Raw genomic sequence first — 12,306 nt, 5'->3', positions numbered from 1 at the left:
CAATGAAGCAGTTCCCTCTCACTACATTTATCCTCTGGCATATTCTCTGTCTCCTGATGTGTGAGCGTACGCCTTCCTCATTACACAGGTAACTGAACACAGCGGCAGTGGAGGGGCATTAAGTGTCTTAGTCAACACCTAAGCACATGTAAAAGATCCGTGTTATAAGGGCAGCTGATCCTCAGTCACCCAGTTTCAGCAGAGGCACAGGTGTTTTAAGGCCCATTTGGACTTATTGTCTCTTCTCTTGCTGTCACTTTTGTCCCTTTGCTTCCTCCATCTTTTCACCTGGTCAAACTGGGGAGCTTGTGGGTCGAGTGTTTAGATGAAAAGTAACTCAAGGTACATTCTCCTGTCAGGTCTGTCGGGAACAGTTTGTCGCTCTGCACAACCAGCCAATCCTTCAAGAGCTCTCCAACTTCCTGCTAGAGAAATACTGCAGCAGGCTCCCGTGAGTATACACACCTGCATGCAGGAACACGTTGGGCTCACACAAACACAATGAATGTCTGCAGGCATAAAGTAACAACCATATTTTTACACGTCCTTACTCCCGTCTGCAGAACAAAGTTGTTCTTATGTAATAAGCCGTCAGTCTTTTATTAATGCTTCATTATTTGTTCTTTATAATAAATATCATACACTGCACACATGCAGGTCCCACATATACAAGCACTGTAAAACAATACACAGAGGAGACTTTTAGGTTTGTAGAAGTTTTTTCTCTACTTGTCTGTGACATCAGATACAAAATGAGTCTGTCTCCTTGGGTCTGCCTCTGGCCTCAGGCTGGGTTACAGTCATCTCCTCACTGTGTTTTTCTCTCTTTGGGATAATTGGACACCTTTTCCACACCTTTTACTCCACAGCAGCCCTCACACTCTTTGTCTCACTCATATTCCTGTTCCCTAACTTAGAAAACACATTAAAGTAGGCGTCAGAGAAGAGGACATGTGGAACTGCAAAAAGTCCTCCCTTTTCACTTAAATAATTAATTAATTTAATAATTGTTAATGTTTCAACACTAGAAGGATGTTTTTACATGGACCTAAAGGATAAACAGCTTCACTTTCAGCTTACAGGTGCAAGCAGGACATTTGTGACATCACAACTAGTTGTAAGCACCCAAAGCAGGCTGAGGAAACTTTACAGTAAACAGTTAATTCAGTTCATTCATAATTATTACATACTGTTTCTAATTCCATTTTTGTCCACAAAACACCCCTAAACGTGACATCATCTTCACACACTGTGTTTTATTAAAAGATGATTACGATATATAAAATTATTATATACTACTATTGATGTAAATTAAATGTTCTCTCAGTGTGTTATCTCCTAATACTGCACGGTAATGAGGTGGCAGCAAACCACCTGTAGCTACCTCACCTTCCAAGTCTTCATTTGCCTACATGTTAACTCCTTGTTGTAGGAGAAGCAGGTTAACATGTGACCATCAGGTCTGACCAACCTGCTGACTTTTAAAGCATAGGGTGACACTCTAGAAACTTAACTTCCTCCTCTACAGACATGCAAACACTTTCCCCAAGTTTCTGAAGTCTTTTTTTACTCTCTTTCTTTGTGTTAGCGCTGAAGCCAAGAACAAGAAGTATCAGGAGTACAGGAGGCTGATGTTGCTGCTGGCCAACGTGCCCCAGACAGGTCAGTTTGTATGCAGCCATCTAGCTCCTGGACACCTGGCCTCACTGAGCACAGGGTGTTGGTTAAAGCTGGGGGGAGTATACAGGTGCTGTGTTTTTTAATTGGGTTGAGGAGGTGAATGGATATGCTCTAAAGTTTTGTTGATTTCAGCAATAAGCCTGACTGAATGTTCAATGTTTTCTGCATTTTCTATATGTAGTTATTCTATTTTTTTTGTAATTGGTGAATTAGTGGTTTGTGTATATATCTTATTAATCAAACAACAAAATATTGCACATAAAATCAGTTTATGTGTGCCTGTGGCCACTAGCAGGTCCAGGTCACCCTGCTTCAATTTGATGCCTTTGTGTCTGTATATTGTTGTTGGAATCGGTGCTTCTCTCTCTCTGTCGGTCAGGTGGAGGCAGGCTTTGCTCTTACATAACCTCTCGCTCCATTTCCATCTGTACGCTTACTGTCTGCTTGGCACTGACAGCTGTGTTGTATAAATTGATTGCTGTTAATTGTGTCCCTCCTCTGCATAATCAGCTTATGTGGCTGTGACCGGTCAGGTGTGCACCTCAGGAGTGTGTGTGTGTGTGTGTGTGTGTGTGGTTTGGTCTCAATAGCAGACTAAATGGATGTGAACAAAAATCCATGTTAATCTGCACTATGGAATACAGAGAATTAGGTTTCACTGTTTCAGCTGTCTTCACAGAGACAGCTACAGTGTAGGTTTGTCAGTGTGTGTGTGTGGTCCTTCCTGACACTCAAGGTGACTTGTTGTCAAAAGAGTGTTTTTATATTTCGTCTTTGTATAATATCCGAGACTGTAAGCAGGACATCACATCATCACAGTCAATAAAAACACTGTTTCCACAATTACACAAAATTGGTAAGAGGAATATATTCTATTCAGATGGCCTTGCTAGGGAAAAAAACTATGCAGCTCTATATTATTCAGCATGCTGTGTTTTTACAATAAATATAAACAGAATATAGGCTGTACAGTAAGCACTTACAGCGACATTTTGTAGCAACAGTTAGCACTTCATTCTTCACTTATCATGTTCTTTCCTCAGTATTTCATGCTGCTAATCCTGCTGGTGGACGCAGCTGTCAGAGAGGCAAAGAGTGCAGGACAGGACCTCACACAGAGCTAAAATTAGTATTCAAGTGTATTAAAAAAAATTTAACTTCCTGATTTCGGCCCACTGACAAAACCAACGTTTTGAAGCCGACTAAGGCAGGGTCAGTCCTTGAATATCTCAGGACAGACTGCCTTCTGACAGAATGAAGCAGTTCTTTACTTACAAATTATAGTAGGGATCAATAATGCATGATAAAAGGGACAATCTGCAATGTGTGATTAAGGTTAATGCAGCAATTGCAGTATGACTGGTGAAAAGTATATTTTTTGTTGCTAGCATTTCTCTCCTGTGGTATGTTGTACTTCTGTGTGTTCTGTGTATGTTTATATGCAGAGAACTTAATGCAATTTATGTAACTACAGTCCAGTGACAAACCTTTTCTGACACATTGTCTCTTGCTTCCCCAGGTGATTTTGATCTCCAGTGGGTGAAAGAATCCACTTATTTCTTCAGCTGAAAGGCTGATGAGGGCGAGCCAGCAGAAAGAGATGAGTGGAATTGACAGAGTGCAGCAGGGAGGCTGCAGGCCCCGGGGTCCCGACAACAGCTCTGCCTCCCACAGACATGAGGACATTGATCCAGCCGCACCCTGCCTGCCTCCTGGACCACAGACTGGCTGGAGCTGCTGGAGGCGTTCACACACAGAGAACTCGCTTGATTAACTGACTAGTAGACTGATGGAAAGCAGGGTGGGATAGTCATCCAGGCGGAAAATGAGGGAACCAGCGCCTGATGACTTCAATCACCGAAAAGTACCTGTTATAGCGGACGCTTTGACCATATTCAGGTATATATATATATGTGGGTGTTCATTAGCCATACAACTGAACTGTGTCAGTCTGCCCATCAGTCAGAAACACTTGTGCTGCTCCATCACACTGAGAGAATACTTCCTACTTACAAATTGCTAATGATTGGCAGTATGTGTATGCGAGTGTGTGTGTGTGTGTGGATTTTCATGCTGTAAAGACCTCCACAGAGAACTGACCTGCCTCTGCAACTATCCCACCCAATCATCAATCCCATCACTGACTGAGTGGCGGGATGCTCTTTGACACAGTGTTCGAACATTCAGCTTTTTTTACTTTTTAAAAAAACAAGTCGCTTGAAAAAGGAAAAAAAAAACAGATGTGACTTACTGAGGGGGTTACAGGACATGTGGAGGGTTGAGTCAGAACCACTCTTACCTTCTTGGTCTAACTAAGCATTTGACAATTCACCTTAAATAAATGCGTTTCTTAAAATGTCTCCTTAATCATTTTGATGCTTCAAAGAAATAGCTAATATTCTTGGTGTTAGCCAGCCTGTTATTTAGTTATATCTGCATATTTCTGTCCTATTGTGTATGGTGAGACGAAGGCCTCCATTTAGACGCATCACAAAGGGTTCTGCAGGCTCCACTAATCAACTCAGATCTTATTTTTCTGGGCCAGTGCCGCATCTAGAAGTAAAAATAGCCAAAGTGCTATCTGATCATTGCTGGAAACGTTACAGCAGTTTCAGACAAAAGGTGCCGTTGATGTTCAAAGGCAAATGTAGGCTCAGCCAAACAAAGCTGGCTGAGTGACAATGTAATGAAATGGAAATAATCTTCGAGGGGGCATAAATAGTGCACTGATTAGACTGTAGGTTTTCAGATGATTTGCATGGCAACACAGAGAGGCTGTTTATATTATATTATGTGCAGGAGGTGTGACTTTGATCTGCTGTTTTGATACAGTGAAATATTTCTGAGGTTTTATGGTCACTGCTCTTTGGGAAGACCAGTCATTAACGTCACCAAAGGACATGTTTTCACATACTGTATGAAAAGAGAAGTCATACTAAGTGAAAGTATACGATTAATGGCTTCTTTTATATAAACTTGAAATCAGGAAGTCAGAGCTGTGAAACGGTAATACCTCACACTGTGTCCATACTTATAGTTGCTATTTTGAGTGTATAAATGCAGTCACTCTGTGTGGCGACACATGCACTACAAGTACCTGGCTGACGTACATATAATGGTCAAAGAGCTTGAATGTGAAATGTTAGACACTTCTTACTTTACATTAGCTGAAGGGAGGAAACTGGCAGCTCAAGACGTTTTACATGAATTCTGAACAATGCACCAAAAAATACAGCTACTAGTGTGCGGTACTCAGTAGAGTAGCTGGCCAAAGCCTAGCTAAATCCTGTATATAAAGAGTATATGTCCTGTATATATATAAAAAAATATGAACTGCAGTCTGAGGCTGCTTCTTCTCCAGGAACCTCCTCCACCTTCCGTTTGTTCCTGTTGCATCCTTGAGACAAAGCCTGCCTTCAAATTACAGATAAATATGTTGTCAGATGCATCAGTCTATGTGATGACAATGTGTCTTTGCGGTCATTCAAACTCATGTTTAGTGCTGACCATGCATTTTAAAACCAAGAGACATGAAGGTGAGCTGTTAGCAGTCAATATTTGATTAGATTTTAGGGTGTCATCTTGTTTGTAGTTTTCAAAGAAGGGTTTAACCACTTTCTTAAAATGTTTTTTATCTTATGAACAATCTCTTCTGCACACTGAACCAAGTCAAGGTCTCCTTCTGGCAGGCATGGGGCCCAGCAGGCCTCTCCTGTCTCCTTGTCTCTTGGAGCCAGTTGTCAAGGACGGAGCTTTCTCCTGTAAAGTGCTCTTAGGATCACACTTACTTAACACATATCACATTACTCAACACGGCTGCCTGAAAAAAAAAAAAAAAAACAAACTGAGCTAAACACCAAAGAGTGGTCATGGATGGATTGGTGGATGCTGATGGTGTAAGTGGCTCGATCAATAGATGTGAATCACAGCAGACAGAGAGTGGGGTGTCTGTCTTTAAAATGCCTGCCCTACAACATTTAAAATGGTGGAACATGTAGCAGCATGGAGGGGGAGGTCACGCGTAGACCGCGGTTGACTTTGGTTGAAGGAGTACACAGGACATTCAAGATGCCCTTACAATAAATTGCAGTTGCTGCGTACCAAGGTTCCAAGGTTGTCTCCACTCTGTTGCCACTCATAGCTCAATTGGTCAGACTCAGTAATGGAACAGCTTGTAGCAGGAAATAATCAGATGGCTTCCATTACTGGCCCTCTCCTGAGATGAACACGTCTGGATGATGATGATTTTGTGTTGGAGAAATATATGGTGCAGGTTGTCATGGAGGATGCTGTTTCTTTGCTTTCAGATTGATCGTCTGAAACATCCATTACCATTAATGTGCACATTGACAAAACGGTGAAGAAACATTACAAAGTAACTTACCCTAACTCAAAGTACTCTAATGGTAATGATTTTAATTTGAACCATTATTTTGTATCTGGAATCAATTATTATTTTTATCATGGGTAATTCTGTGCATTATTACTCTACAGTATAAGTTCCTTTATTTGTCTTTTTTTTGGGGGGGGGGGGGGTGTCTGTGGAAAACAAGTCACATAAACACTATACATATATACATGTACATGTAATGGCTAACAGGTTTATGAGCATCAGTATAACATACAGTACATCAAAAAATAGAATTACAATTAAAACACTGAACATCCATAAATTGTTTGACTCCTTGGTATTTTGTTGTCTTTAGACAAACAGCAGTGCTTTGTGTTTTTATGAGGAGGAGGAGAAGGAGAAGTGTGCTCTGCAGTCTGCTGGCAGTCCGGCAACATGTGAGTCAACTGGAGGCTCTAAATCGGTCAGAGGTGTGACTGTGATTGTGTCTGCATTAGCACTGTGATAAAATGGGGGCCTGTCTGGGGGTGTTTCCCTGTGTGTTTCCCACTTAAAACATGATGGGCCAGAAATAGATTAAAAATAATTACCAATGATTACAAAAAAATTAATTGTTCCTTTAAAGATTAAGATTAAGAAACCTTTATTAGTCCCACAATGGGGAAATTGCAAATCCAAGATGTGGTAAGTAATAAATATGCTTTAATGAGATTTTTACTGGTGTAATAATATCAGTGAATGATGAACACATCAGACAGTAGAGTGGGGCTTTTAGCGGGCTCTGTCACAGGATCATCAGGAAGTGGACACTATGGACGTGTTGGTCGCTATCTGCCAGACATGCCAGCCCTGATAGTTGTGCCACTCAGTCTGACCGATAGGACTTTGATTTCCTTGCCAGCTTCCTGGGCTCTCCCAGTCCATCTCCTGCCCCGTGGCGTCATGAGTGCCCGGCACTCAGCAGCACAAGCAGGGGGGCAGAGTGTACAGACAGCCCTGGAGGGAGCGAATGAGGCCAGAGCTCTCTGACAGCAAGAGAGAGGGAGCAGGGGGGGGGGAGCACTGCTGTTTAGGAGAAGGAGAGATAGAGACAGGTGCTACAGAGTTGGCAGGTGTGTGTGTGTTTCAGGGCTGACCTTTATTTTGACTGACAGGTAGAGACCGCTTGATTAACAACCATCAAAACTACACACAGAGTGAATGTGGTTTCATTTACTTATATAATGACAGACTTTTACTGTGAAAGGCTGGCTGTAAATTACAAAGTGAATGTACAAAACCCTACAGAGGCTTCTTTAATCATATGCATGTCCACCTTTGTGGTAAACTCATCACAACAAGTGTCTGAAGTCTGTTCGGTTTTCCCCTTCAGAGACCATCTGTCTCTGCTGTGCAGGGAAAAAAGTGACACTCCCCAAATCTCTCAAGGGCTGCAATGAAATAGAATAGAGGCAAATTGATTTCAGGAAGTTTTAATGAAGATGAGTAAGCTGTTTATTCATCCCTCATCAGTGTGCAGGATTGAAGTTTTTTGTGTTTTTTTATGCGTATACAAATGTATCATCATTGGACAGACTTTTATTTCATTCATTGATTCAAAATTTGATTCATGAGATTTTTTGGCATATAGCACAAAAAAGATTCAATGATTTGTTAAATTCAGTTTCAGTGATTTTACAAATAAATCTCTATATTTGACTGTTTTACTATTCACAGTTATGTCAGGCGCAAACACAATAAAGAGTCAATCTGACACGTGACATGATGAACAGAAAGTTAGAGGCTTTCACCATCACATGCCTTTGTTGTATTGCAAAGTTCTGCCTGGAAGCATGAAGCAATGGAATCACACTGTAGTCAAATACAATTTATTGGTTTTCCTTTTTACATGTATTGCAGTATAACAGCGACGTTTGCATTGGGATGAGCCTGCGAGTTTTTACAGCCACACACGAAAAGAATGTAGTACATGTATGTAGAGTGTGTGTAGAGAGTGAATATTTGCTAGGCACTAGGTGCACAGTACATGTTAGCGGATGCAGAGAGGGGGGGGGGGGGTCAATAAAAAGAATACTAGGTCCCTGACACAGAAATGCCTGTTACTGACCGCCTGAGATGGTCTGTCTGCTTCAGGGTCCCTGTGAGGAGCTCAGCTATCCTCCTACTGTCCGTTTGACTGTAGTGTTAAGGTATTGATTGGTTTTGGTATTAGCTTTGTACTGAGCACTATTGAACATTACTCATGCCAGACTTGAATCTGAGAACAAAAGCATGAAAGCAAACAACACATGTTGATATTAAATTATATTCTAATATAGCCTAAAAATACAGAATGTATACAAATATAAAAAGTGCATCATGTTAATTTTTTAGGTGTGGTCATTATTGGCCAATGACAGAGACAAAATCTGACCCCTTTAGCATGAATGTACATTTCAGATAAAGACACAAAATCTCTCTCCATTTGAATGATCAGCCCTTGTAGGTAAACATTTTAAACGTTGCCACACTTTACTCCTGTTAAAGAACACAAAGACACTTCAGAATATTAACTGGAATACTGTAATGTTAACTGTCAGGCTCTGTGAAAGAAAGAAAACACGCTGAAAGCACATTACTTGGCAAATACAGATGCTTCTGTTTATGTCACTGCTGTTTCACATACATGCCAGCCTTACCAAAGCCTTGAGGGCACAATGAAACAGCTGAGATGGTGTAACATTTACAGAACACTAAACATGTTCGTAAAGTTTCAGGAAGAGGAAAAAAAAGTGCATTTACACATTTCTGGGCTACATGCTGATTAGGTGCCAACAGCGTCAGAGAGAATAAATAAATCTGAAAGTAGCAGTGGTCAGTGAATGGACTGTGTGAGATTACAAAAATAACAAATTAAATATACACAGTAGAGAAACCATGCAGACCTCACAGAAACTGGCACAGGATTATATACAGACTCTGGGTGGTACTGTGAGCGACTGTACAATAAAAAAGAAAGAATCAATGCATCTTATGTAACACAAACTTTTTTTCTGCTTCTTTAATAATAGTGTTATTTTATTTGTAATGTTATACACATTATACACTATATTTTATAGTGTAATGTTCAAGTACTGTAATATTGGCTCAAAACAGAATATAATATGCATTCTGTTTAAAAAAAGATTCAATCATTGTCTGTTTTAGTTTAGCTCTACGTTTACAAGAAAGTATGTTACATAAATAAATAGTCTGGTTTATTTTTATACATAGACATGTCAGCCATGTATTTATTAGAGTTTTTTTAAACATCTGAATGTTCTTAGTTAAATCTGGAAAAATAATCTTAAACAAACTATTGCATCCTGGCTAATATCTCAAAGATACAACATAACATCATCTGCATAAAGTGACATCTCACTCTTTTTTCAGATGGTTATTGCTTTGCGGGACAAAACTCCCTTTCAGACAGCGTGACTGAATGAATTTAGTGTGAAATGCAGAACTTTGGTCTCCTCTTCTATTTCTTACACGGGTACTGTTTTGACATGCGTGACATAATGCCTGAAATCGTATCCATCACCCACTACCTTTCTCAAGAATTTATGTGCACAGAAAACTGCTAAAAACTAAAGAGTGATGTCATATCTTTCTAGACAAACTGAGTTTATTAACACTTACTTACCTATCAATTTATACCTCCTCAGCTTGCAGGAAAGCTAACAGATACAGTAGCTCACTGACTAGTCACTAATGTTGCATTCACACAGAATCAGGCAGACTGTACAGTAGGCAGCATTCTTAAGTTATAACATTTTGAATTGTTGTCATTGTCTAGCGAAAAAGTCTAAATGTGAGAAATATAATTCAATAACACGAGGCGAAAACAATTACTTACAATTAAACATAAGCTGTGTGCTCTAGGATTCACTCAACACACTGAACTTTAACAAAGAAAACCCGATTTAAAGCTACATGCTAGAAAAATTACATAGAAGACACAAACTCTTTTATTTAATAGATTTTATTCCATTCTTTGTAAACAAGAAAACATCACCATAACATCATATTGCTTGTCTCAATTTGCAGCTCTGGCAACAGTCTGTAAGTGTTTCTGGACCGTCTATATCTTTATCTGCTGTCTCCTGTCTGCCTGATTCCATGTCAGTGTGGCAAACCATGGTCTGTTTATCTATAACAGGAACGTCACTATAGAAACCAGATTAAAACCTCTGGTATACCTGGTGCTGGTAGGCGTAATCAGCACTTTGAGAATTTGTTTGGCAAGGAATAAATATAACAGACATAATTTGCATTTTAAAGTTCTGCACTAAGTCTATGAAGTTTACAAAGATTTGAATAACAAATTCCAGCCATAGAACTTTGGTTTGACGGAAGCTATTGGGTTAATGTTTAATCATCGGGGCTGCTGCGTGACGTCTGAGTCTAAACTGTTTCTTTCGTTTTTTTCTTATCTTTCTGAGCATTTCATATGATGTGTGCTTTCCACTTAAGTAAAAAATATGTATAAACTAATGTTGTCACTAAATGCATTTCCTGTTCTGAGACAATGTCTCCAGGACACAATGTGATATTCAGTAAAACTATCCTCACAACAAGGCTCTTTTAATTATGTTCGAGCTTCCTAATAGGTTTCATGGGGCATAATTTGGGTATCAAACAAAAGCACAAACAGACCTCACAAACACCGCATAAAAATACTTAGACACCTGCAACTTTGTCCCATTCAGAACTCTCAAGGTGGATAACATGGAGCAACTGAAACCAAACAAAATAAAAATGCAAAATGATCATAGGAGAGGAACTCATTATTGGCACTGTATAATGAAATCCAATCGAAGGAGAATAATAAGTGTCCCAAGCAGACCCGAGGGATTCCAATTTCCACTCTCATTACCCAGTAATGGTTCAGGCATTACTGATGAGGTGAATAGAATGTCAGGTCCAGGATAAAAGGTTCCCTTCCCTAATGCTTTTGGACACATATCAGCGGCATCCGATGAACTCGAATTGAGGCATTAATGACAGAGGCACACTGCAATATACATCCTGCAAAGTATCTGTACTGTCCTTGGCTGTTGATCCAAACTGTAGCGTTAACAGCAGGGGTTGAGCGCCGCAGCAGTTTGATTATCTGTATGAATTGGCTTTGGCATAGTGACACGCTGCCCGGCTGCTGCTGAAGGAAAGTGAGATTCAGAGCTATAAAAGAATGGATTTACATTTTTATGACGGGGATTTACATTTTAACTTGTATGGAATATCTTGTAATTAACTGGCAGTGAATTACAATTTCTAAGACACAACAGAATGTTTTCACATCAAGTGTGTGATAATCACTGGTCATGTGACTACAGTCCATACATCTACTATTATTTATTGTAATGCTTGAGCCTTTTTCAGTCATGTTTACTTGTAAATATTGAAGCTGCACTACTCAATTGTTATGCACTTGAGGGCAGATGCTGACAGTGTTTGCCTATCACACTGATATTTTCATTCTGGACTCCTCACCGGTTGGCCCGTTGAGCTCTTGCTGGTCTCCACAAGCTCATTGTTTTACTAGTTAGTTGCTAATTCTGCCTTACTGCCTGTGTATGCTATGTACTGTATAAGTCACTATGGTTTACAGAAGCATCGCAAGAAGAAGAGAGTGGAAAATATGTTAGTAGAGGCTGAAGTAATTATTCATTACAAATATACTCCATTTACTGTTAACATAAAATGTATTGATTATTGCAATATGTCGATCAAGATTCTCGGTCATCCAGGCCATTTTTACACTCAAGAGCTTGAAGCAGGGCAGCTGTACTTGTAGAGTTTTCTTAAAGATGATTACTGCAGCTTTAAAAATGCTGATATTTCTTGTTGGCTTGGCTGTAATTTCCCTTTCTGCAATCTGTCGTCTGTCTGTTGTTATATGAGGCAGGGAAGACTTACAAAATAGGCTAACTGGATTCTGAATCTGTTTGATATATAAATATTATAATTTGTATTCATATACTGGGGAAAATATGGCTTACAGTGTTGGAGTAAATATAACTGAACAACAGATCTGTTTTGCATTTTTAGTCTCTTATTTAATATTGTCAAATTTTATGCTTACAAAATGTTTCTCTATCGACCTAAACTTAAAACATTTGGGTTATATGACTTTTTACAAAACCACAGCTATTTATGCCTCATCCTCTGCAGCCAGCCTACCTAGAGAATGTGGTAGATACAGTAGTTTAACCCCATTAAAGTGCCAACTTCTGATATCTGACGCAGGTCCC

General features: G+C 39.7%; 1 protein-coding gene across 1 annotated transcript in view; it reads left to right on the top strand.

The window, feature by feature from the left end:
- Positions 1-5,043, top strand: part of polrmt (polymerase (RNA) mitochondrial (DNA directed)) — a 33,912-nt gene extending 28,869 nt beyond the window's left edge. Inside the window, exons 19-21 of the mRNA XM_028404450.1 lie at positions 360-451; positions 1,589-1,662; positions 3,200-5,043. Coding sequence (XP_028260251.1) covers positions 360-451; positions 1,589-1,662; positions 3,200-3,249 — 216 coding nt within the window. The 3' untranslated portion in view covers positions 3,250-5,043. The remainder of the gene's footprint in view (positions 1-359; positions 452-1,588; positions 1,663-3,199) is intronic.
- Positions 5,044-12,306: the final 7,263 nt, after the last annotated feature.

Source organism: Parambassis ranga, chromosome 4 (genome assembly GCF_900634625.1).
Source record: "Parambassis ranga chromosome 4, fParRan2.1, whole genome shotgun sequence".
Classification (NCBI taxonomy): domain Eukaryota; kingdom Metazoa; phylum Chordata; class Actinopteri; family Ambassidae; genus Parambassis; species Parambassis ranga.
The sequence above is the reverse complement of the archived record's forward strand: the minus strand, read 5'-3'. Positions and strand labels throughout refer to the sequence as shown.